The following is a 21,592-nucleotide window of genomic DNA, read 5'->3' as shown; positions in this document are numbered from 1 at the left end:
GCTTATACGTTCAGATGTATCATCTTTTTGCCGGATTTTCGCCGTAATATGCTGTAGAGCTCTGAGACGTCCGCATTGATCCGTATACTTGCATGTCTTTATAGTTCAACTTATTTGAAGATATCGTCGTATTACCGCTACAGATGCTTTGGGTTAAAATACATTGACACAACACAAAATATAGGGATTAAAAGTATAAGATAGCGGACAAGAAGACGGTAAGAGTTCATTTCGTTCAGTCATCGTATTGCGTCAGCTGGGAATCAATGGTTTAGGTTTGTCTGGGGATGTGAGAAGAGAGGCACTCACGTCAAGTGTTAATGTGCGCGAGCTATTGACATCCTGGTCACGGTAGATGCCCACAAGTGAATTGCTACGCTCATATAGGGATCCCTTCAGACTGATGACAATGAACTGGAAGGTCTCTGAGGCATGAGATCGAATGTAATTGGCGATCTTCGCCACGTTTGTGTTGTCTAGAGCTGCATCAACTTCGTCGAGGACGAAGAATGGTGATGGTTGATAACTGCGAGGACAAATGAGCACGATCAGAAGTGTAAATAAGCTTAAGCAAAGTACCTGTGGATGGCAAAGAGGAGTGCAAGAGCAGCAATAGTCTTTTCGCCACCGGACAACTGTTCCATATCTCGAAAACGCTTCATGGGAGGCATTGCGTGATACTTGATACCGGCAACATATGGCTCCTGCGAACAGGAGATTGAGACTTCGACGGTACTGATGAAAAATGATACATACCTCGCTGTCCTCCAGACTGAGATAAGCGACACCACCCATTGGCGCCGCTTTACCCTTAGTGAGATCTTTGTACACCTGATCAATCCTTTCCGAGATATGGTTGTACGCCTTGTTGAATAGTTCACAGCTTAGGAGATTCACATGAGCCATAGCTGGCGGCGCACTAAGAATGACTTACCGGCGACGTTTGACGTCGTTGAACTGATCCCGGGCGGTCTTCGAGTCCTTGCGTGCTTTGTCCGCTTCCTTCTCGGTTTCCAACAATTTCGTTTCAACATCGTCCAACCTGGACTCCAACTTCAGTCTGCCGTAATGACACACAAATACATAGTTCACCTGTCCATGGCTTTCATGTTAGGTGCCATTCGCTCAATCTCGGAGTTCAACTTGGCTATCTTCCGGTCAAATCCAGCAACGGCATCGGCAGATACGTCCTGATATCGACATCAGGAAGGTTGTGAAAGAAGAGTATTTTGAAGACTGACCCCACGTTCATCGTCATCCAACGCCTCGAAGTCCACCTCAATGCCGTAATCCGGAATCCTCTTAACAGGTTGCGTGCCATCTTCGTCCTCATCTACGTCCATAGCTACCTCATCACGGAGGTTCTGCGATTACTTGTGAGCCATTAAACCAGAATGCAGGTGATATGTAGTTCTCGCACCTCTTCCATGGGGACATTCTTCAGGTTTCCCTCTACGAGTGGTAGTTTGACTTCATCCAATCTGCACTTTCGATAGATAGCGGACCGCTCCAGACCTAACTTTTCAATCTCATCATTCTATCACCAGAACAGGTGAGTGTATGCAAAACACTGCTAGTGAACGTAAGAAACTGACTCCGTTTGCAATCTCCTTCAATGCTTGATCCAGTACCTTCGCAGACTTGGTAGTGGTTCGCTTAACCTGCTCTACTTGCTTCGTCTTTTCCTCCAACACTTCGGTGAGATTCTGGAGCTCTTCTCGAAGAGCGCCGATTGCACCTTCCACTTCATCGATCTCCTCTTTGATGTTGGTTTGGTTCTCTTGAAGCCGCACAATATTCGCCTCTTCAGCTTCGATCAAAGTGTCAATGATATTCAGACGCTCCTCAGAGACTTGCAATTGCTCTTCAGAGAAATTGGACCTGTAACACACAAGTCATATTACGGTTAAAAAACCCCTCTTTGGCATGCAAATTCGAACGTACTGATGAGTCAGACGAGCTATCTGCGTCTGGAATTGCAATCGTGCTTCACCCTCCGCACGGGCGACCTTCAGTTGGCGCTCCTCGTATTCCCGGATGTTTGCCACGCCAATTCTGCGGCAGAAGTCAGAGAAAACCTCATCCTCGGCGGCGTTGACCACTGTTGTGAGCTCGTCGACCTTCTCTTTGAGCGTGTCATAGGCTGACTGGGCCTGGCGCGAGGTTCAGTACATATTGAGAGGAGGATAGTGATCTCAACGCACCTTCCTCAACTCCGGCTGAATCTGCTTAAGCTCTCTGTCAACATGCTTTATTTCGTCCTTGATGCCGTTCAACCGAAGTTTGCACGCGCTCTAGATCATAGTCAGATTAAGCTCAGTTCGTGGTTTCCATGCTTCTTACCAGATCATCCTTCGCAATCGTATGTGCGGACTCAAGGCGGGTGATCTCAGCAATGAGGTTTTCATCGGCCTTACCGCGGGGCTTGTTCTTGTTGAGGTCCCGCAGCTGACTCAACAGGTTGTCACGAACACGCTGGAGACCTGGGGCACGTATTAAAAACTATCGCCGGAAGAACATCAGAGAGCGTATCACCTTGCACGTCCTTCTCCTCCCACTGGCGCCCACCACCATGTGAACTGCGGCCTCCGGTAATCAACCCGCTCTTATGGATGATGGTTCCCTCCAAAGTAACCGCTGCGCAAATAGATTCAATGTCTCAATTTCAAAATTATTGAATGAACGAACCCTTGACCTCCTGCCCTTTCTCATAGCACACGTACCGCGCAATCTCCATCGTGTCGCACACCAGCGCATTCCCGCACGCGTGATGCATCGCGCGTTCCACCGCGGCCTCGTACTGGATAACATCGACCGCCAGCCGTGCACCCTTGGCGAACGAACGAAACTTATCGTTGATGGGCTTCACCTGGATCGTGTCAAGCGGTATAAATGTCGCTTGGCCCGCACGCTGGTTGCGCATGTACTAGAACAGAAGTCAGTAAAATATCTGGGGTGGGAAGCAGGGGGCATTGCTACCTCGATGCAGTCGATTGCGGTCTTCTCTTCGTCTACCACTACAGCATCAATGTTCCGGCCAAGAACGACGGAGACAGCTGTCTCGTACTTCCTCTGTGCCGGTTTGCATAGGTCAACCACTCGGCCACGGACGCCTAATGCACGTTGAGCCCAAGCACATGGAAACCCAAAGAAGAAGCTCACCAGGGAAGATTCGCTGCAGACTGGCCAGCGTTTCCTTGAGCTTCGCTTCTCGTTCTGACTCCTTCTGATCAACACCCGCTTGCAAGAGCTTGTTGTGAACGTCAACTAGCTTCTCATTGATTTCCGCCTCAAGTTGGCTGCGAATTGTCAGTGCAATGAATTAATAAACGCAAACTACGAAACTCACGCAATCCGTGTTCGCTCAGACTGCTGATTATCTAGCTCTTGCCTCGCCTTTGTAAGCTCTCCGTGGAGACTGGCAACTTTGGCCTCCAGCTGACCCGCCAGGTCACGAATTCAGCATCACATCGGGCGTACAGTGATGATCGCAGCACCCACCTCGGATCTCTTCTCGCTCTGCACTCTCTTGTCCTCGCCAAGCTTCTCGGCCTTTTGCATCTGCTGCTCGTGTTTATCCTTTAGCTGCGCTAGTGCCCGAGAAGACGTCTTTTCATCTCTAGAAAGCGTATCGAGTGCCTGTCGCTCTTCTACCGCAAGAATGCTTGCATCATTTTTCCTGTCTCTTGCATTAGTACAAATATGCCAGGGGAAAAATGTATAGATAGCGAACAATCGACGGTACTCCTCCAAGCTCTCTGCGCTCAGAGACATGCTGGCCTGGGCAGCTCTTCTTTGCGCCTCTGAATGGGTAATGAGCTTTGCAGCATTATACATTGGCAGCAGGGCGCACCTTGAGCTGCATCGGCAGCTCTCTGCACCTTCTCTAGGTCGGCCCTCAGCACTCGCAACTCGTCTCTCTGTTTCTGTCCAGCTACGCCCGCCTTCTCGCGTTCCTTGAGCGCATTGTCGCGCTTGCGCTCTGAGTGCTTGATCTGCGTGTCGACCTGGACAAGGTCCGGTCTCTGTGGTGCTTCGTCAGTGAGATTGCAAGCAACGACACGCAGCACGCACCTTGGCGTCAAGCGTCTTCTCCGCTTTTTTGATCCGCTTCTCCTTCTGCATGACTGCGGTGCGCGCCTTCGCCTGGTCCGCACGGGCGTCTTGGAGTGCCTTGTCGTGCACACGCTGCTCCTCGCGCAGTCCAACCAGCTCCTCATTCTTCGTCCTAATCTCCTGCGCATGTTCCTCGAGCTCCTCCTGAATGTGGTACAGCTTGAATAGAATCCTGTGTAGAATCAGGTCATCCTTAACAACTATTAGTTACGCAAAGGCCTCAGAAAACACAACACGATGTACACACCTTTTCGTCACACAGCGACTCGAAACGCTCCGCTTCGGTCTTCTGTTCTTTGTATTGCTTGATCTCTCCCGCGATGCCACGCCGCTTGGTGAAGTTGAACGTCGCATTCTCCGTCGCGCGCTCCTGGTCCTCCTTCGCGCGCTCGTACTCCCCCGCGAGTTCCAGCGAACCGCTGATTTGGTCAATCAGCCGTGACAGCTCCTTCGGCGACTGCGATGCCACAGCCTCGACGTCGCCCTGGAAGACGAGGAAGTTCTTCGCTTTCACGAGGATGTTGTGCGATACCAGAGCAGCATTGTACACAGAGTATGTGCCGACTTTTCCATTCAGCTTGTATTCGGACGTGCCACTTGTGTTAATGCTACAGGACAGGGCGTGAGCTGAATGGCATACGAAAGGCAGAACCGGCGAAAGACGCACGTCCGCTGAAACTGCCACTCCTTCTTTTCGCTGTCCTCAAATACGGCAAGCACCCACGCCTTCTTAGCTGTTCCTTCTCCCTCCCCCTGCTCATCCTCTTCGTCACCATCCTCGTCGCGACCAGCATCAGACCCGTCGGCGTCTGGGTCGCGAGCAAGCCGCCTGCCGCGGTATACAAGATCTTTCAATTGGCTACTGCGCAACTGCGCGCTCTTCACACCGAGAACAAACGAGATTGCGTCCATCAGGTTGGACTTGCCGGCACCATTGGGTCCTATCACAGAGGTAAAGTTATGGAATGGGCCAATAATTTGGTGGCCCCTTGACAATTGTTAGGATAAATATATAGAGAGAGCAAAGAGAGAAATGCACCTATAAGACTTGAAGTCGCACACCTCAATACGAATGAGAGGCATTTTACGGATAAACGAATGGTGCAAGCGCGAGGGGGTTCGTGGCTGGTGTCAGTGGTGACCTGGTACGCGTCTGTGGCTTATTGCGTACGTAATCACCCGAAAAGGAAGGTATGAAAGTTCGATCGTCTGTACTATCGTTACCCCAGTATTGCAATCTGGTCTAGTTATGCAATTTCGCCGTTTTGCCGCATTTTGCTGCACTAAAAATCACAAAGAAATATGTAATAGATGTGCACAGTCCCAAATACCTTGGCTGTGCAACTTGGGAGTCAAACTCGGAGGGAAAGAGTGCGAAGTCTCTGAATTGCAAGTTTGGAGGACTGTGTTCGGTCTTGGAGTCGCACAACATCAGGAAAAAAATTGGCAGTCACACAGAAGGTAGCTTATATGTTGTATATTTGATCCAAAGAAGTTCGAAGGAAAACGGGCCCGATTTGAAGGAACGGTGACAGAGATGCAATCGCAATTGCATTACTGGGGTAACAATAGTACTATGGGTAACAAAGAATACGGTCACAGAGATGAAAAGATGCATCAAGCGGATGGGCGCGCTCAACTGTAAGGTGTAGTTTGATAACGACTACGGGAAATGGTATGACCCTCCTATTTATTCATCCCTTCCAGACTTCTCTTGCTGTTGTGCGAAATAGATTGCAGTCGTCATCCGAACGTCCTTGAGACAGCCCAATTAAACTTCGCGCTGCGCCCTCACAGAGATCTCTCTGGATATGTGGCATGGCATTGTATTCCGCCACTGTCTAGCCGTCGTTAACATGTGTATAAATTCTAATGGTGATAAAGAGGCCAGCAGACCATTTTGCAGAAGTGACGTTTTCGACATCAGACAGACGATGGGTGGTTAACTTCCTAACCAGGTCGTCCTGCGCGATTCACTTACCACAACGACCTTTTGAGACCGACCGATGTGTGGACCAGCAGATACGTGTAAGACAGCACCTACTACTTACAACCGTCTGACGCATTACGCGACATGCTCTTCCAAATATGCAGTACTTATCTTGATCGTCTCCACAGGACCGTCCACCGTGCAATCAACCGTGGATCCCTTCAGCAGCATCGATACCAATAAATCCTCCTTCCACGAGTGCTCCCAACGGCATCTACTCCCAATTGAATGTCACGAATTACCACACGATGATTTCGCCGTCGTGCCGGAAAAACTTTCCTGAGTCCTTAGGCGACACGCTGGTCACGAGCCGCAGGACCGCGGACACGCTGTCATGGGTTTCTGTCGCTGCGTTGGGGCCGCCCATGTCTGTGCCAGAGCGAAAGGAGGGGGGTATCACAAGTAGCGCAAAGCGTGAGCTGTGAGTGATGATTATAAGGCACGAGGAACATGATAACTTACCGGTCTTGACCCAGCCGGGATCAATGCAAATTGAGGTGATGTCGGGGCGTGCGCGGGCTTGTTTGTAGGTCTACGAGAGGGGTAGGTAACTATTAACCTGAAATATCTATGCAACAGGAGAATAAGGAAGAACAGTGGTGCAATGCGTGGTATTGCGATGACATATTCTGCACTCGGCCGAGAAGGGCTCAAGGTTTGGCAAAGGGGAGATAAAACCGAAAAAGACCAAGGATGACTGAGGTAGACAGTGACAAGAACAAGGCCACACACCAGCATATTCAGCGCTGTCTTGCTGACGCTGTATGTCGCATTCTTGGCGCCGAAGTCAAGGCCGATACTCGCGAGACCGCTCGTGATGTTGACGATAACTTTGCGAGAGCTCTTCTCGATAAAGGGAAGATACAACTGCCCAAGAAGGGCAGGAGCAACGACATTCACTTGGAGCGATTGCGAAAAACCGTCCACGGAGAAATCGAACGCCGAGTCGTCGCCTTCGGTCTGCCCGTCCCGGCAGTCAGCACCATACGAGCGTCGTAGATGGAAAATTAACGAATACATACCACAGCAGCGTTGTTGTACAGATAGTCCAATCCGCGGTCACCCAAGATGGCAGCTACCGGGGAGACGGACGCGCGGATGGAGGCCTCGCTAGCGACATCGAGCGGGAGGATGTACAGGACACCTTTGGCAGTGTCCTGGAGCGAGGAGAGCGCGGTCGCGCCCGCAGGGTTGCGACAGGTGGCGATAACGATATTGGCGGGATCAGCGACGAGCTGGCTGACGATCTCGAGGCCAATGCCGCGCGAGGTTCTGGGAGTAAAGACGACGAGCTCAGCCGCACGTTCGGACTCGGTGAGCTGGCAGCGAGAGACTCACCCTGTTACAAGCCAGGTTGTCAGTGTCATTGCGGAAATCGAACGAGGATGAGAGAGCCATGTCGATGGCCCTTTATACCAGAAGGACGCTGTGGGCAACGACGAGCTTAACTGGAGGCCTCCGGCGAATTGTCGGTGCTAGATCGGGGGCATGTCATCATCTGGTCGTCGACAACAACCACCGTGGCCGACTCAATATTAAATAATTACCCTCAGCGAAGACATCGAGGCTACTCACCTGCACTTGCAATTGGAGTTTGACTTGCTGCTACATATTCTAGTACTCTAACACCAATCGATTTACTGTGCACAAATTCAAGCGTCGCATCGTGCTGTCTTGAACCACACCTCTGAGTAACTGAGTTGTCGATTTACACGCGATCAGGTTCGTTCTTGTTTATTTGATCGTTGGCATAAAGAAGTCATATGAATATTTCTGCTACTGACCTGCACGGATGCGTACGGACGCGTGATGGAATTGAAGAGTGTGTCGCATGGCAGTCGACAGGAGATTCGCAGCTAGTTTCTCGCCTCACTGACTCGAAATCTCTTGTGACGCACCGCACAAGTGACGACGATCCAGGATTGCTGTTTTTCGTATAAATAATAGGTATTCTCCCAAGCTTGCATATGCAAAATCACGCTCTGTTTCGTTGAGGAAATCTAGCACGCTTCCTGTTAGCTGCAATCCACGACTCCGTCCCAGAACCCAAATGCCTCAAGTACAGGAACTAAACTGGCCAACTGAATGTCCCTATTGGTACGCTCTATCTTTTGCTTCCTTGCTTCTATGTCCGCACTTATCTAGATGTCAGTGCGCACGTTCAAGTTCATGCAAATTCCACCGCTTTTACGAGCCCATATGAAGCCCAGCGCTGACACACAATGACGCGAATTTCGAAGATTACTTCATTGGAAGCGTATGACAGGGTGCCGCTGTACCCGTGTGCCAGCCTCACCGTATGTGATGTAGCGGCAACCGTGAATTTCGTGTTAGATGCGGTCGCTTTCGTGAACTGCGTGCGATGTCTTGTCCCGGATTCCAATCAGGTTTTATTACTTCTCAGAGCAAAAATACCACGCCGAGATCTTCAATGATGCCTCTTCTGTGTGGTAACAAACTAATGTCCGAGTTTCTTCTCGCGAGTGAAGGGCCTTATGTCATGTTTCTGCCTCTTACAAGAAAGTCTCTGTCCGCTCCAGGGCCACCAAGCAAGCCAAGGCATTCCGAAAGCTGTAGGTAAGTACCCATCACCCTGTCCTCCAACACTCTCCCTCTCGCACAACGTTCACTGATGAGTAACCCGGCCGCACCTGACCTTCATATTCGTCTAGTATATGCATCAAGGCTCTATCTGCAGGCGGTATCTTGATCAATCCGAAAGTTTTGGAGCGGTCGTCTAGCAACTATAACGGACGACTCTGCATGACAATGATGCATTGAAATGAATTCGCCTTGTCCAAGAATCGCCGGAAACATCCAAATACCGCCGCTCACACAGATCCGTCGGAATGTTGGCGTGAAGACCATGACTTCCACCATCCACTCATATCTCGAGTCATTAGTGTGTTCCTCTTGGCAACAATTTGCATCAGGCATGTCGGACGTTTGAGCCATGTGCTGCGGGACGAATCTTCCGTTCACCTGCACTCAAGAGGTGCGTACGTTGCACACGTATAAATACCTGTTAGTATGAGACGAGTGTCGTCCTCACTCTCTTCCGTATGATCCTATCGTCGTGGCGCTCGCATTCATTCTCTGTTGAGAATGCACTTCGTTTTTCCCCGCGTAATACGCTTGCTGAGTACCGCATTACGAAGGCTCTCAAGATTGGGCCTTTTACTTCGAGCCTAAAACAACGAAGTCCTGTTCGCGTCCTGTGGCGAGTAGTCCTAACGTCAACAGGTTCGTGCTAGATCAAAAATGAGATGTTACCCCCCATATTGATCAATTGTAGATTGTAGATACGGCAGTTGTCCCTATTGTGCACGATTGCATGGAAAGGTCGTATGTACGTCGTCGACTTCATTCCATGTTCCGCCATCTGGTAAGCCCGTGTATATCCTATTGTGCACGGTGGAAACTCCTTAGGAGCAGGTCGGAGGTCTTAGATGTGACTAGTGATCAACAGTGATTCCTGATGTCAAGCGGGAAATGATCTCCATGCTTCATATGCCATCTCTCCTAAAGCTGTGCACATCCCCGGATCGGTGGAAATCATCGTCACGAAGTCTCGGCTAGTTCGTTCCGAATGGTTTAAGGCCTGCACCATCCGACTCGTCCATCATGTTTTGTCTACCATTTTTCTTAGCCAACGCCATAGGCTTCGCTGCCGCGCAGACCTCGTCTGCATCGGCGATCGCGTCTCAGTATTCCCTCTCGACCAGCACGAAGCTCCCCATGCCGACCAAGACGATGGCCTCCTCCTCGGCGACGTCGTTTGTCAAGGCCTCTTGGGCTGCTACGGGCGTTGACGGCGCCCCCAACATGGCATTCGTGCCTGATCCATTCCCCACGGCCACTGCGTCTCCCGTGCTGCGAGTGACGTATCCGAGCGGCAGCTACTCGCACCCTAACACCGCGGGCGCACAATTCTATTCGCACTGGGAGGCGCCATCTGGGACGAAATGGCATTCGATGCTGCTATCGTACGAGGTTGCGTTCGACAGCGGCTTCACGTGGGTGAAGGGCGGCAAGCTGCCTGGCCTCCGCGGTGGTACGGACACCGCGGACTGTTCGGGCGGACACATTGCGAACGGGTCGAACTGCTTCTCGTCGCGTCTGATGTGGCGGACGAATGGCGCCGGAGAAGGTATGTGCTGTGGTTTGTAGTTGCAAAGCGATGCTAACCTTCATCTAGTCTACGCGTACTTTCTCCTTCCCGAAGGTCTTTGTAATGACCCCGACTTCATCTGTAATGCGGATAACTACGGTACGAGCATCGATCGCGGATCATTCTCCTGGAACTCTGGAGAGTGTGTTTTCCACGTTTTCTTCCGGTGTGGAGAACGGGATATTAAAAGAGCACAATTTTTCTAATAGGTGGAGCAAAGTAACATTGCTCGTACGGCTCAACAATCCCGTGGATAATGCTAATGGCCAGGTCACACTATAGTATGTCGCCCTCGTTGAGGCTATACAAGATCTGTGTATTGATTCGCACTCCACAGCCATGACGATGTGGAGGCACTTCACGAGTCGAACCTACAGTACCGCAATAGCTCGGTCGTTGATATCGGCGGATTGTTCTTCTCGTGCGTTCCATCGTTGTGTTCCATTGTGGAGGCACTGATGCTGTCTGGCTCTTCGTCTTTGCAGCACATTCTTCGGAAGTATGTGATCGCCGCGTGGCTCTTCCACTTCGTTAACTTACCAATGGCACGCGTTTAGGAAGCACATCTGATTGGGCGCCGCCGAGCGACATGCATGCGTACTTTCGCAATTTCGAGATGTGGGCCGCGAGCGTGGCGGTGTGATCTGCGCCACACGGTGATGACTTCGATTTTTGCTTACTACGGTCTTCTTTACTTTTATTGTTCCGCTTATGACATTGCTCGTGTTCATATGTATGTGCTGACGTTGGTATCCAATGTCGACCACATACTGCTATTCTTGCAAAGCGCTAATCCATCCTGTTCTTGATCGCGCGGTGTTCACAAACAACGCTTGCTAGAATCTCGAGAAAAAATCATACTGCGAGAACAAGCTTCAGTGTCGGCATTACAAAGTGAAGTGAATCAGTTCTCGGTCTCAGCTGCAGGAGTAGGCACAGAGCACTGAATATCCGGCAAGTGTATATGGGACCACCGGTATAAAGTTCTCGTACAGGCATGGCCCTGGTTTAATATTGTGATGGATGGGCTCGGTCATGAAACTCACGGCACAGTGCAAGAAAGAGAACGGGAAAGTGAATACATACGGTATTGTACTGAAGCCAAAGGATTCGCCTTCCACGGTTTAATAGCTTATACCTCTCCCAGGTCAGACTTCAATCTGTCTGGCATAACCAAGACACTTCATGACGCTTCAGCGTTTTCAGCCACCGTCAGACGGCAAATGCCGTCGCGATTCTCCGAGAGTATCTGGCATAAATTTTCGTCTTCTCTCTTCTTTTCACCAGCAGCAGACCCGTAGCCGCGATGCTCGTTCCGCACAGGTCTCCTTCGTCGTCGACCATTACCTTCGGGTCTCTTGGGAGCGACGAGGTGTTCCTTACTCACGAGCGGGCTAAGATCTGAGTATTTTGTCCCTCGTTCGGCCCTAGCTGGGTCCGACCATAGCTCGGTCGAGCGGCGCACCAGAAATCCTCCCTACTGTTTCGTATTCCCAGAGACGTTCCGCTTTGGTGGGACTGAGGGGCGGGCAGTGGAGACTGGGACACGTCGTAGGGACGGGTGGCGCTTACTGACCTACACCCCAGCATGCACTCGCTATCGACATCAACCCGGATCGCCTCAACGAGGACGACACGGCCGGGGGGTGGCTCCTCCTGTTTTGTAGTCCGCAAGTCCTGCATGGATCTTCGAGCATGGTGGTGCGCACCCGACGGGCTCACCCAGGTCGCTGGCCCCGGCCGTGAGCCTACTGCGAGCCCCATGCACTGATCCCGCGATCACACCAGATCGTCGTATAGCCCGCCGACCATACCAGTCGGTGCTTTCGCCGACCCCCCAGACGGCGACGTGGTCGTCGTACACCACGACGACGCGCAGTCAAGATATTTGGCGACACCCATCGCCGTACTGCATCCCACAGTACCCGTCAGGACATCCGAGCATCCCAGGACATCAGAGCATCCCAGGACATCCGAGTACTACCTCAGTGGATCCCGCCTCGACCGCCATCCCAGCGGTCGCGCCTGAAGGCCATCCATGGACATCCGAGGACGTTAGAATCAGAGGGACCTCCTTACCAATGATGCTTATTAGCGTGACACGCTCAGCCTCACAGGCTGTTGTATGAGCGCGGCATGGCGCATGACTAGCCGTTCAAGTTGCGCACCGCGTTGGCTGCGGGACTTATCGGACGGACGCGATGTACGAGGCGAGTGCGGTGCGGGCGTGTCTTGGTACGTGAGATTTCTTTGTTGTCTTACTTCGGTGGCGTCGTCCTTGAGTGCACTTCGCGGCGCTCGCACGTTGCGGGTAACTCGATTCAGACTACACCGGGTCTGCTGCTCCCAATTTTTGTAACAATTTTTCGCCTCGTCGCGAGGTTAACCTCTTCGTGAGGATCTTTGGATGCCGGCCTCTTCGAAGGTGATGTGTTGGTTTTTCATGTGGAATCCTTGGTAGGTTATGTTGTGCACTTATCTGCGCGAGATTCTGACCTCCTTCATTAGGTGTTGTCTGTGCGTGGTCGTCGTGTGGTCTCTGGCGTATCAGTCTGGAATCATGTATGTTCTGGATGGCCGGTGAGTGTTATCCGCTTGTCCGCGTACCATGTTATCCGCGTTACCGTATCCCTAGACACGATTGTTTATATGCTTGTCCTTATCACGTACTACTGTCCGTAGATTGAATGATACCTTTTCATTTTGTGCTTTGATGACAAAATCTGTTCGACATAAGGTGCTTCCTTGCAAGAATACAGTTCCTTATGATCTTTTCTATCGACCCGTGCAAACACCGTGCTTCGAACGTTACGACGCAGAGCCGGTGGCTTCTTCCGCGACTCCGAGTCGCTGTCGCCACTTCATTGGATCCGTATGCGTAGTACCAGTGCACGGACAGTACCTCACCAAGGTAAGTTTCTGATAGCATTGTCCCTGAAAGGATCTGAAATTTCTGGCTGCTAGTACTCAGCGCCCTCCATACAAATCATACTTAGTCCTCCCCGCCGCCCATCAAACTCTCACTTCAAACCCACGCCGCTCTCTAGCTAGGACAAAGGAACCGCTCTAGGACAAAAGAACGGCTCCAGTACAAAAGCCCGCCCTGCGAGCGGTCCAAGTTTCCACAGACACTCCCCAGCCAGCACTCCACTCCTACTGTTAATCGCACAAAGGCGAGGAGCATCCACACGCCGAAGGTCGGCTTAGTTGCTCGACTCGCCGCCTCTCCCTGTCTTGTCCTCCATCAGTCGGACTACCAGCCCGACCTCGATGCATGTCCATGCAACCCGAATCCAACGTCCCCGGGACCGCTTGGGGTATTGTAGTTTGGAATCGGCTTTGACGATATAGGCCCTGGATTGGCTATGCACAAACATACACCTCTAGTTGAGGTATTCACAAAGCTAAATCAGGACGTTCGTCGACCGACGTTCCATTCCACGAGACCGACGAGCAGCGAGCGGCGAGAGCAATTGCAAGTGCATCCCTTCAGTGCATCAGCTCGAGCGTGCGGTGTACCTCCCAGTCGACACTCCATCCCTCCCAACCACGTCTCCGGAAACATGACTCCTTATCCGGTTTCGTCGATCCCAGGTGCGCACGCAAGCGCATCGGCTCGAACCGTCACAGCGCGCGGTGTGTGCTGCAGCTCGACACGGAGCCCCAGACACGCTCCGCGTCCAATTGGGCTGTACTTGTGCAGCGATGAAAGTCAATGCGATAACTCGACTCCCCCACCAGAGGATTCGAATCATTCAGTGGTACCCGAAGAGCCCGTCCGCACCTAGCTGCGGTCCCATGAGGAGTTCTTCATCGGTCCCAGTAAATCTGACCAGGCCTTCGAAGTCCTATGTAGCTATATGGACTCGGACGATTTTATCAGAGCCGACGAACTCACAGATGAGGGGCAGCCACCATGGGAGACCGCTTTCCATCGGGGGATACGCCGCCTCGAACGTGATGCGCCACGTTCGTGCCATCTCACGCTTTTGGGCATCGGCAATAACGGTGCCCTCGCCCAAAGTGGTGTCGGGACTAGCATGGGTGGGCGCGCTTCCCAGTCGCGTATTGTGCCCGAGTGACCGGTGACGGGCGTGAACGAGAGCGGTGCGATTGGGCATAGGCAGTAATGGTGCCCTCGATCGAAGCGGCATCCAGTATCGGGACTAAGACGGGCAGCGCTCGACAAACTTCACCCGGTTCTCGTCCACAGAACGAAGGCAAGGGTGGTCGAAAACAGTGGGCCACGTTTGAACACGGCCACACCGCGCACGACGAATCACAGCCTGTGCCAACTCTACGAAGCTGGGCGCACCGCGGACCGAGTCGGGAATATCTGCGATTGTGACCGTCGTTCGGATGAAAGGAGGCAAGAGCCTCCACGTCCGAATGCCAGCGTGCAACCAGCGATGGTAACTCCGGAGCAAACGTGCACGCTCCCCGGTCGCGTATACACGTATTGTGTACGGGTGACCCGTTACGGGGGTGGATGAGTGGTGGGATTCGAGCTGGGGCGTTCTGCAGCTGCTTTTTGGATGAGATGTGCTGGGAGATGAGACGAGGATGTGCTGGGCTCCCTCTTTTATGCTGCTTAGGAGGACAATGCAGGCTCGGGAAGGACAAGGGTAGAAGGGTGGAGCGGCGTTGATCGCGCGCCATTGTCCAAGTGTCGAGCAATATGTATATGTATATGAACTTATGAACTTACGCACCATGCAACAAGAACATATTGGAGATATTGAAAAAAGCTGGTTGAACCATCAGCGACGACGGAGAAGGTCCCGTATTGATGGCCTATCTCAATTGTGTACGATCTATCCCTCCTTCCCCGAATCTAAAACAGACGACGATGCCAGAAACGTCCGGGGACGCGTCTATCTCCGAATGCGAGGACCGAGTACCCAGAGCCGCCATATTAACCAAAAGCAAGAACCGCGGAAGGACAGATCGAGCCGGGCGTTGAGTTAGAAATCGTCCCCGCCAGAACACGCCGGACGTCAAACAGGCGCCGATCCGACCACGAGCGAACGTTGCACCAGCGTCCAACGGGACTATACCAGAAAGCTGGAGAGCAACTCGATAATGAGACCAGACCGCGGAGACCGATACCATTAGACTGAAGCTCATCCTGCAGCTGGTCATCGCCAATACTAGTAGCTAGCGCTTGACGCCGCGTCAAATTTTTTCCAATCGCTTTCTCGCGCAAAGAACAGAACGAATCAAGACGGGAAATGTCGGCGTCCTCAAGGCATATATCCGCTTCGCGCCAGACTCGCAGTCGAAGCACAACGCGCAGGCAGGTACTTGATACACACACTCAAGTCAGGAAAAGAATAAAGAACAGCCGATGACACAGGCATAGGAAAATAGTCAGACATCTCGCGAACAGAAGTAAATACTAGAAGCATCCCAGGAAGAATAAACGACCGCCTGCTACTGCAGAGTAGAGAGCTAAGCACGTCTAGAAAAGACACGGCACGCCTTGACAATGTGGGACTCCTGCGCCCTGGATTGAATCGCCAAAATGAGCACGACGAAGCATTGAAGACTTGCGCCAGAGTCGCACCAGATCTAAAGCTAGCAGAGAGCTCGTCGGCCTTCAAGATCGCCTGCGACGCGCAAGATGATGTACCACTTGGTGGGAGGAAAAAATGACGTGGAGATATTCCACTCGGCTTGTCGTGAACTCACCTACATTTCGTAGGTGGATTCGCCTGTCTGCTCTCATGTCCTGAGCAACCTTGGCGGCTTTCCTATTATCATACCAAACCGAAGACTTTCCTTCCATCAAGCCGTTGCCAAGCCAGCTTCAGAGTGAGGCTGCGCAGAATAAGAGAGTGGATGAGAAACCGACTGAGAAGTGGTAAGATCATTTCAACCTCCGCTGAAGGTGGCTACTCCAATTGTAATAGCCACTTCAAACCGTTATAGTAGAACGGTCCTACTCCCTCTACGATGTCAGACGGCCCATGCCTACGTTATCCAGAAAATCTGGGCCTACATCCTACTACCGCCCGGCCCGCATGAGTTGGCGGTGTCCATGCTGCTGCGTGCCACGCAGCTCGCCCAAATGACTCCATTTACGTCGGGATACGACAAGCCAGCCAAGTGTGACCGCGATTGTATGTCAGTCCGCCTTCGGCTGCGTTTCGTCGCGCTGATAATATTCTCTACTTACACCAGAGGGCCAGCTGTTCCTTGTCTCCATTACTCAGCAACACCAATTTTGCAGGATAGACTCCGGTACCAAGAGCAGGAGCAGCACCATGTTCTCCCTGCAATGGTGGTGAGCCGGAATCAAAAGGCGTCGGTTACCGTCTCGCCTCGTTACGCGGCTCGTCATCCACACTCAGGTCCGCTAACATGCCAATCATGTCTTCCTGATATGTCTGCTGTTGGTCTGAGACTTTCCAGCCAGAAGTGGTCCGTGCGCTCATCTATAAATCGCCTTCCCAGCCCCATCAGTCGCAGGTTTTCCAGCCAGGTCACTCGCAAAGGCAAGTCATCCCCGAGGCCTCGGGGTATCTCCCCATCTTCAGATATTTAGCGGTGTGAAGAGCTCACAATCCCGCAGGATCACGTCTCATATCTGCCCGGAGCTTACTCCTCGCAGCTCAGCTGCTCTCCCGTCTCGCATCTCGCTCGTTCTCGCTCCACTTGGGTTCCATATCTTGAAGCCTGCCACTGTGGTCCATGGAGAGTTGCGTGGAAGACCGATGTTTCGCCCGTGCGCCTGTCCGCCGTGTCCCTGTCCTGTTTGTCCGCTCCGCGTGATTGCTGTGCCGGGGCTAAATGCGTCTTGCCTGTGGTACGCCTCTCTGCAACGAGGCACGATGCGGTCGTGCGCACGCATGCTCATCCCTCGCCGCGCCAGTGCAGCGGAGGTCACCCGAACAAGTCCCCAGTAAGTGCAAGACCGCGCGGACCGCACAGGTCTGGCAACCGTCTGCACACGCAGATCACGCGTCGCGCTCGTACAGCTGTCGCCCTATCAAGCGCCTATCCGGAGGAGAGCGTTCGGACCCTGCCACGCGCCCGCTCGCTCGCGATTATCTCCGCTGCAGCAGCGGTGGAGCGACCGCGGCGACGTGCGATCGCTATCTCATTTCAAGGCTGTTTTTATGTGTGCTTATTTTCTTGTTTCTGCCCGGCGTGCGCCGCACTTTGAAGTGTTGCTTCCTCGTGTGCCTGCTGCTCCGATACAGTGTGTTGACAGCTCTTCTGCCCCGCACGGTCGGTCCCCTTCCCCGGATCTGCTGGCGCATGTGTCCTGCGAGGCGGCGCACCCCGGCTTTGACGACGAATTTGAGTGGATGGCGATGCTCGCGCTATTGCTGTGCTACCGATGCTCAACCTTTCGACCAGGTGGACGCCGAGGAATTGCAGACTCGAATTCGGATCTCTGGCGATGATATCTGCTGGCCTCTTTCAATACAACGTCCCCATGACAGCCCCCCCTGCGATCCCGCGTACGTACAACGTCCCTCCGCTCTCCCCGCGCGATGTATTGCATTGCATCTCGGCGACCTGCAACGTCCCTTGATCTCGTTGGCCGCCCCGCCCCCCTCTGCTGTCGCTTCCCCGGATCTGCCCCCGTCTATTCAGTGCCATTATACGTATGATTCATTAGCCCCTCGCCGTTGCCGGTGTGCATCTACGCTTCTGTCGTGCGCCCCGCACGAACCCCCTTCCCCACCCCTGCCCCACCGATTCGAAATCGAACGGGCACCCCGATCGCGCGATCGACTTTGAGGGGAGGGTTCGTTCGTGGACACCTTCCGTACGCGGCGCGCCACCCTCCGCTTTCGAGCCCGCGCGGCCCGTTCAGGCTCGAGAGTTCGTATGTCCGCGATCTTGATCTGTATTGTGAGTTCTTTGCGGGGGCCCTGCGCGGTGTGGTGTGCGCTCGCTTTGGGCCTTCGGTGCTTCCACCTGCGTTTTCCGGTGACTTGCGTTTCTGCTGGTTCGAGGGGAGGGTTTGTTCGTGGATACTTTTCATACGTGGCGCGCCCTCCTCGGCTTTTCGAGCCGCGCGCTCGTTCAGGCTCAAGAATCCGTATGTCCGCGATCTTGATCTGTATTGTGTTCTGGGTGGTGGTGTTCTTTGCGAGGGGCCCTGCGCGGTGTGGTATGCGCTCGCTTTGGGCCTTCGTCGCTTGCACCTGCATTTTCCTGTGGCTTGCTCGGTGTCTTGTCTTGTCTGGTGCTGCAGCGCTATGATGTGGTCTTGTGCGAGTTGTGGCCTGTTACTCCGTCGCGCCAAGTGCGGACTCGGAGTCGATGGTGAAACACGTTCATGATTGACGCGAGGGACGGAGCTTATTAGCTCCACGGTGGCTCGTCTCGTTGCGGGCCACTCATACACTCCATCGCAGCCTATTAGCTGTGGTCCGTCGTGTCTCTATGCGAACGCCCGCGGAGCCAATGTGGAACTGGTTGGCGCGCAGTGATAGAGTTTGCTAGGCGTCCTGGCGCTCCTGTAGTGACCTAAGTCGGCTGGTGAGCGAAATTGGGGCCTCTCCACCTGGGGAGCACGATGTCTCGGATCTGCCATCCGCCTCTCGTGGTCTTCGTATGTTGCTGTAGTACGCGCCGCGCTTCGCCGAATTGTTCGCTCTAATCGACCTGCTGGAGCAGGCTGCGCGTGCCTTGGACGTGTTCCTGTGTGGAGGAATGCGGAGTTGTATGTGGTGTCGCTTGGTTCATTCGCTTGTGCTCATGTTCAACAACTTCGTAGAATGGAATTATATGCGTTTCTCCGTGCTACAGCGTGTGAGGCTGATAACTCATTCTGATCCACTGCATCTCATGAAGGTCGTAGCGGTGCAGATAAATATTCTTTTTCACATTGTTCTGCGCGTCAAAGTACCTGTGCTGTACGTTTATTGGCTTCCGTAGATACATTTCATTTTATACGAAGATGTCCTCGTCATCAACTTCCTACATAATATGTTCTCACATTGTGCCTTCACGACTTCAGCAGTTCGGCTGGCCCCTTTGCACCGTTCTCCCATTCCGTGTGTCTCGGCCTCGAAGTGCTGCCGTATTCCATCTGGTCCTGCAGACGCTCTCCCACATGATGCGGATATGCCGACTCTGTCGCACGTTGAACAACGCTCCGCAGATGGGTCTCCAGGCCAACTTGCTCTTCAAGAAATGGGAAGGTCTTGGCGTTCATGCCGGACGCATAAATGCGTATAATATAGGCCCGGGTATTGGTGAACAGCAACAGTTTCGTCGGTGAAAATCGACGTTCACTAGGTTTCCCAGGGATTAATTCGGGAATCTAGTGAAATGCACAGTATAAATTTCACTATCCCGTAGATCGCCTAGCAAGGCAGTGAGATTGAGTGCGTATAAAGTTACTTTTCCACATAACTTTTCGGGCTTTCCCCCTAATTACGTTATATGACGATGCTTCACTTTACTTCACTCCCACTTGCGACATTTTAGCTTTCACTTCTTCTGCCAGACTTCCTGTCCGTAGCTTTCTCTCATCGTCCATCGCCTCAGTTACTGGTCTTCACTGTAGGCATTGCTTTTAAGTTCAACTATCAGCAGCAAGGACAACGAGATGTCCAACCTCTCGTCGCTCGATTCCGAGCCGACCCCACAGGCCGCGCCTCCCGAGCCGATGAGGCTCTTTCTCGTGAACCCGATGGAGACCATTAACAAGTTGTCAAAGTCTCATGGCAATGGCGCCATCTTCGCCCTCCCCAATTTTAGACCAGATGTGCTACCCGAACTGCGGGAAGATCCTTGACACAGAAGGTCCCCTCTCTCACCGGCGAGCGCATCAGTTCCCCGCCTATCATCCTCCTCGTCCGCTGGCCGTGGCGGTGATTGAGAGCGATATGAGGGCCGTTGAGAAGCTTCAGTTCTTTAACGCCATGGATCTCACGCGGATCTGTAGCGCTGTCGCGTGCTGTGACTTGTCCTAGAAGATTACTGTCCTGGCTAACGAGCATCCTCAACAAGCTTGCAGCGAACTTGGCGAACCAGGTGCAGTCCATCATCAAGGTCAGGAAGGCGGTCATGTTGGGTTGCACCCAGGGCATACTGAGCGGCCGGGCACTCATCGAGGGCAACTCAGGCAGATCTGACGAGAAATGTCAATGTATGTTCTTTCTCTGTTCGACTCACTACCTGGCTGATCAGTCATGTCCGTGAATGATAGTGGCGCGCTCGTCAATGCTGGCGAGCGAGGTCGCTCGTATGTCGCTCATGGCCAGGCATCCGTGCTGGATGTGCACGGCATGTGGAAGGTGCGTCTCCGTTATTGGCATTTGCAGTGAACTTGAGCAACCAGGTGCACTCAATCCAAGCACATCACAGTCAATGCGTGCGATGGACTGCCTGGAACCTATCTGTGCAAGGCTTGTATTACGAGAGAGCTAGACCACCATATATATATATATATATATAATTCGTGTGGACTCTGTTCACTATATGAAAGCTTCTACGAAAGCGATGGACTAGTAGACGGAAGTCATACAAAGTAATCTAAAGTTTGAGGAGGTGAAAGGGAGTACTTATCTGAAAGTCAACGCAAGCTAACAGAAGTGAAGGAAAGCTAACGAAGTGAAGGAAAGCTAACAAAAGTAAAGGAAAGCAAACAAAAGTGAAGGAAAGCAAACAAAAGTTCACAAAAGCCATCAAAAGTGAAAGAAAGTGCAGTAAAGCTAAGCCGAGCCAATGAAAGTTAGCATGAAGTAAAGCAAAGTTATGACAGCGATACCTTTGTGTACAAGCTCTCCAACACACAACTGAGAGACCAGAGAATTTCTGACTGTGCAGTCTTGTTGTGAGCCTGCCGATGAAACATGCTGCAGATCTGATGCGTATGTCTCACCTGTTGGCGGGGAGTTGGAAAAGGGAATATGAGAGTTGACAGAGCATCGATGAAGGTAAGTTGATGGCGGTGCACAGTTGGGTGTCAGTGTTTCAACCCTATGCGAGGCTGGTCTCAATGATCCCTATGCAAAGCTAGTGATGTCAAGTGAAGAGGGCAATATGGCTTGCGAGCTAAGGGTATGTCGCGGAGTGTCTCCGTACAATAAATGAAGATTACCTCTTTTGGGTTGCCCTCCTCAAATGGATTGCAGCACTAGCACCAGCAACAAAGTTGAGTTGTGAAGTCCTAGCGGGGCATAGCACTACAAGACAGACTCTAGAATATGATTATTGACATGGTAATATATTGTACAAAATCTGTTATTAGTGGCGGAAGGGGCTACAACTGCCGCGCGGTGTAATTTATCCCTCACTCAACACGGCAAGTACTGGCTACAAGTTCTTTCACCGCCGCTTTGTCG

The 21,592-nt window shown here is 52.4% G+C and overlaps 5 protein-coding genes across 5 annotated transcripts; 3 read left to right on the top strand and 2 right to left on the bottom strand.

Annotated features, from left to right (window-relative positions):
* Nucleotides 1-235: 235 nt before the first annotated feature.
* Nucleotides 236-5,199, bottom strand: SCP_1403310 (Structural maintenance of chromosomes protein; the record flags this gene model as incomplete). The annotated part of the gene is made up of 24 exons (XM_027764035.1): nucleotides 236-256; nucleotides 310-526; nucleotides 580-704; nucleotides 757-883; nucleotides 935-1,042; nucleotides 1,093-1,190; nucleotides 1,242-1,364; nucleotides 1,421-1,537; nucleotides 1,596-1,881; nucleotides 1,945-2,153; nucleotides 2,205-2,294; nucleotides 2,344-2,483; nucleotides 2,536-2,637; nucleotides 2,689-2,926; nucleotides 2,980-3,113; nucleotides 3,163-3,299; nucleotides 3,350-3,438; nucleotides 3,502-3,679; nucleotides 3,734-3,803; nucleotides 3,854-4,025; nucleotides 4,075-4,308; nucleotides 4,364-4,724; nucleotides 4,784-5,104; nucleotides 5,156-5,199. 24 exons carry the CDS (start codon nucleotides 5,197-5,199, stop codon nucleotides 236-238), a joined length of 3,741 nt encoding a protein of 1,246 aa, XP_027619836.1.
* A 1,145-nt stretch (nucleotides 5,200-6,344) lies between these two features.
* On the bottom strand, nucleotides 6,345-7,473 carry SCP_1403300 (hypothetical protein; the record flags this gene model as incomplete). Its single annotated transcript, XM_027764034.1, has 5 exons — nucleotides 6,345-6,475; nucleotides 6,569-6,638; nucleotides 6,839-7,066; nucleotides 7,129-7,378; nucleotides 7,445-7,473. 5 exons carry the CDS (start codon nucleotides 7,471-7,473, stop codon nucleotides 6,345-6,347), a joined length of 708 nt encoding a protein of 235 aa, XP_027619835.1.
* Nucleotides 7,474-9,730: 2,257 nt separating this feature from the next.
* Nucleotides 9,731-10,920, top strand: SCP_1403290 (polysaccharide lyase family 14 protein; the record flags this gene model as incomplete). Its single annotated transcript, XM_027764033.1, has 6 exons — nucleotides 9,731-10,256; nucleotides 10,305-10,419; nucleotides 10,487-10,558; nucleotides 10,615-10,698; nucleotides 10,763-10,776; nucleotides 10,835-10,920. The coding sequence occupies 6 exons, from the start codon at nucleotides 9,731-9,733 to the stop codon at nucleotides 10,918-10,920; spliced, it is 897 nt and encodes a 298-aa protein (XP_027619834.1).
* Nucleotides 10,921-14,406: 3,486 nt separating this feature from the next.
* SCP_1403280 (hypothetical protein) lies at nucleotides 14,407-14,625 on the top strand (the record flags this gene model as incomplete). Its single annotated transcript, XM_027764032.1, has 1 exon — nucleotides 14,407-14,625. One exon carries the CDS (start codon nucleotides 14,407-14,409, stop codon nucleotides 14,623-14,625), a length of 219 nt encoding a protein of 72 aa, XP_027619833.1.
* Nucleotides 14,626-19,851: 5,226 nt separating this feature from the next.
* Nucleotides 19,852-20,040, top strand: SCP_1403270 (hypothetical protein; the record flags this gene model as incomplete). The annotated part of the gene is made up of 1 exon (XM_027764031.1): nucleotides 19,852-20,040. One exon carries the CDS (start codon nucleotides 19,852-19,854, stop codon nucleotides 20,038-20,040), a length of 189 nt encoding a protein of 62 aa, XP_027619832.1.
* Nucleotides 20,041-21,592: the final 1,552 nt, after the last annotated feature.

This window comes from Sparassis crispa (assembly GCF_003851025.1).
Source record: "Sparassis crispa DNA, contig_000013F, whole genome shotgun sequence".
NCBI classification, from domain to species: Eukaryota; Fungi; Basidiomycota; class Agaricomycetes; order Polyporales; family Sparassidaceae; genus Sparassis; species Sparassis crispa.
Note: the sequence above shows the minus strand (reverse complement) of the source record. Positions and strands in the feature narration are given on the sequence as shown.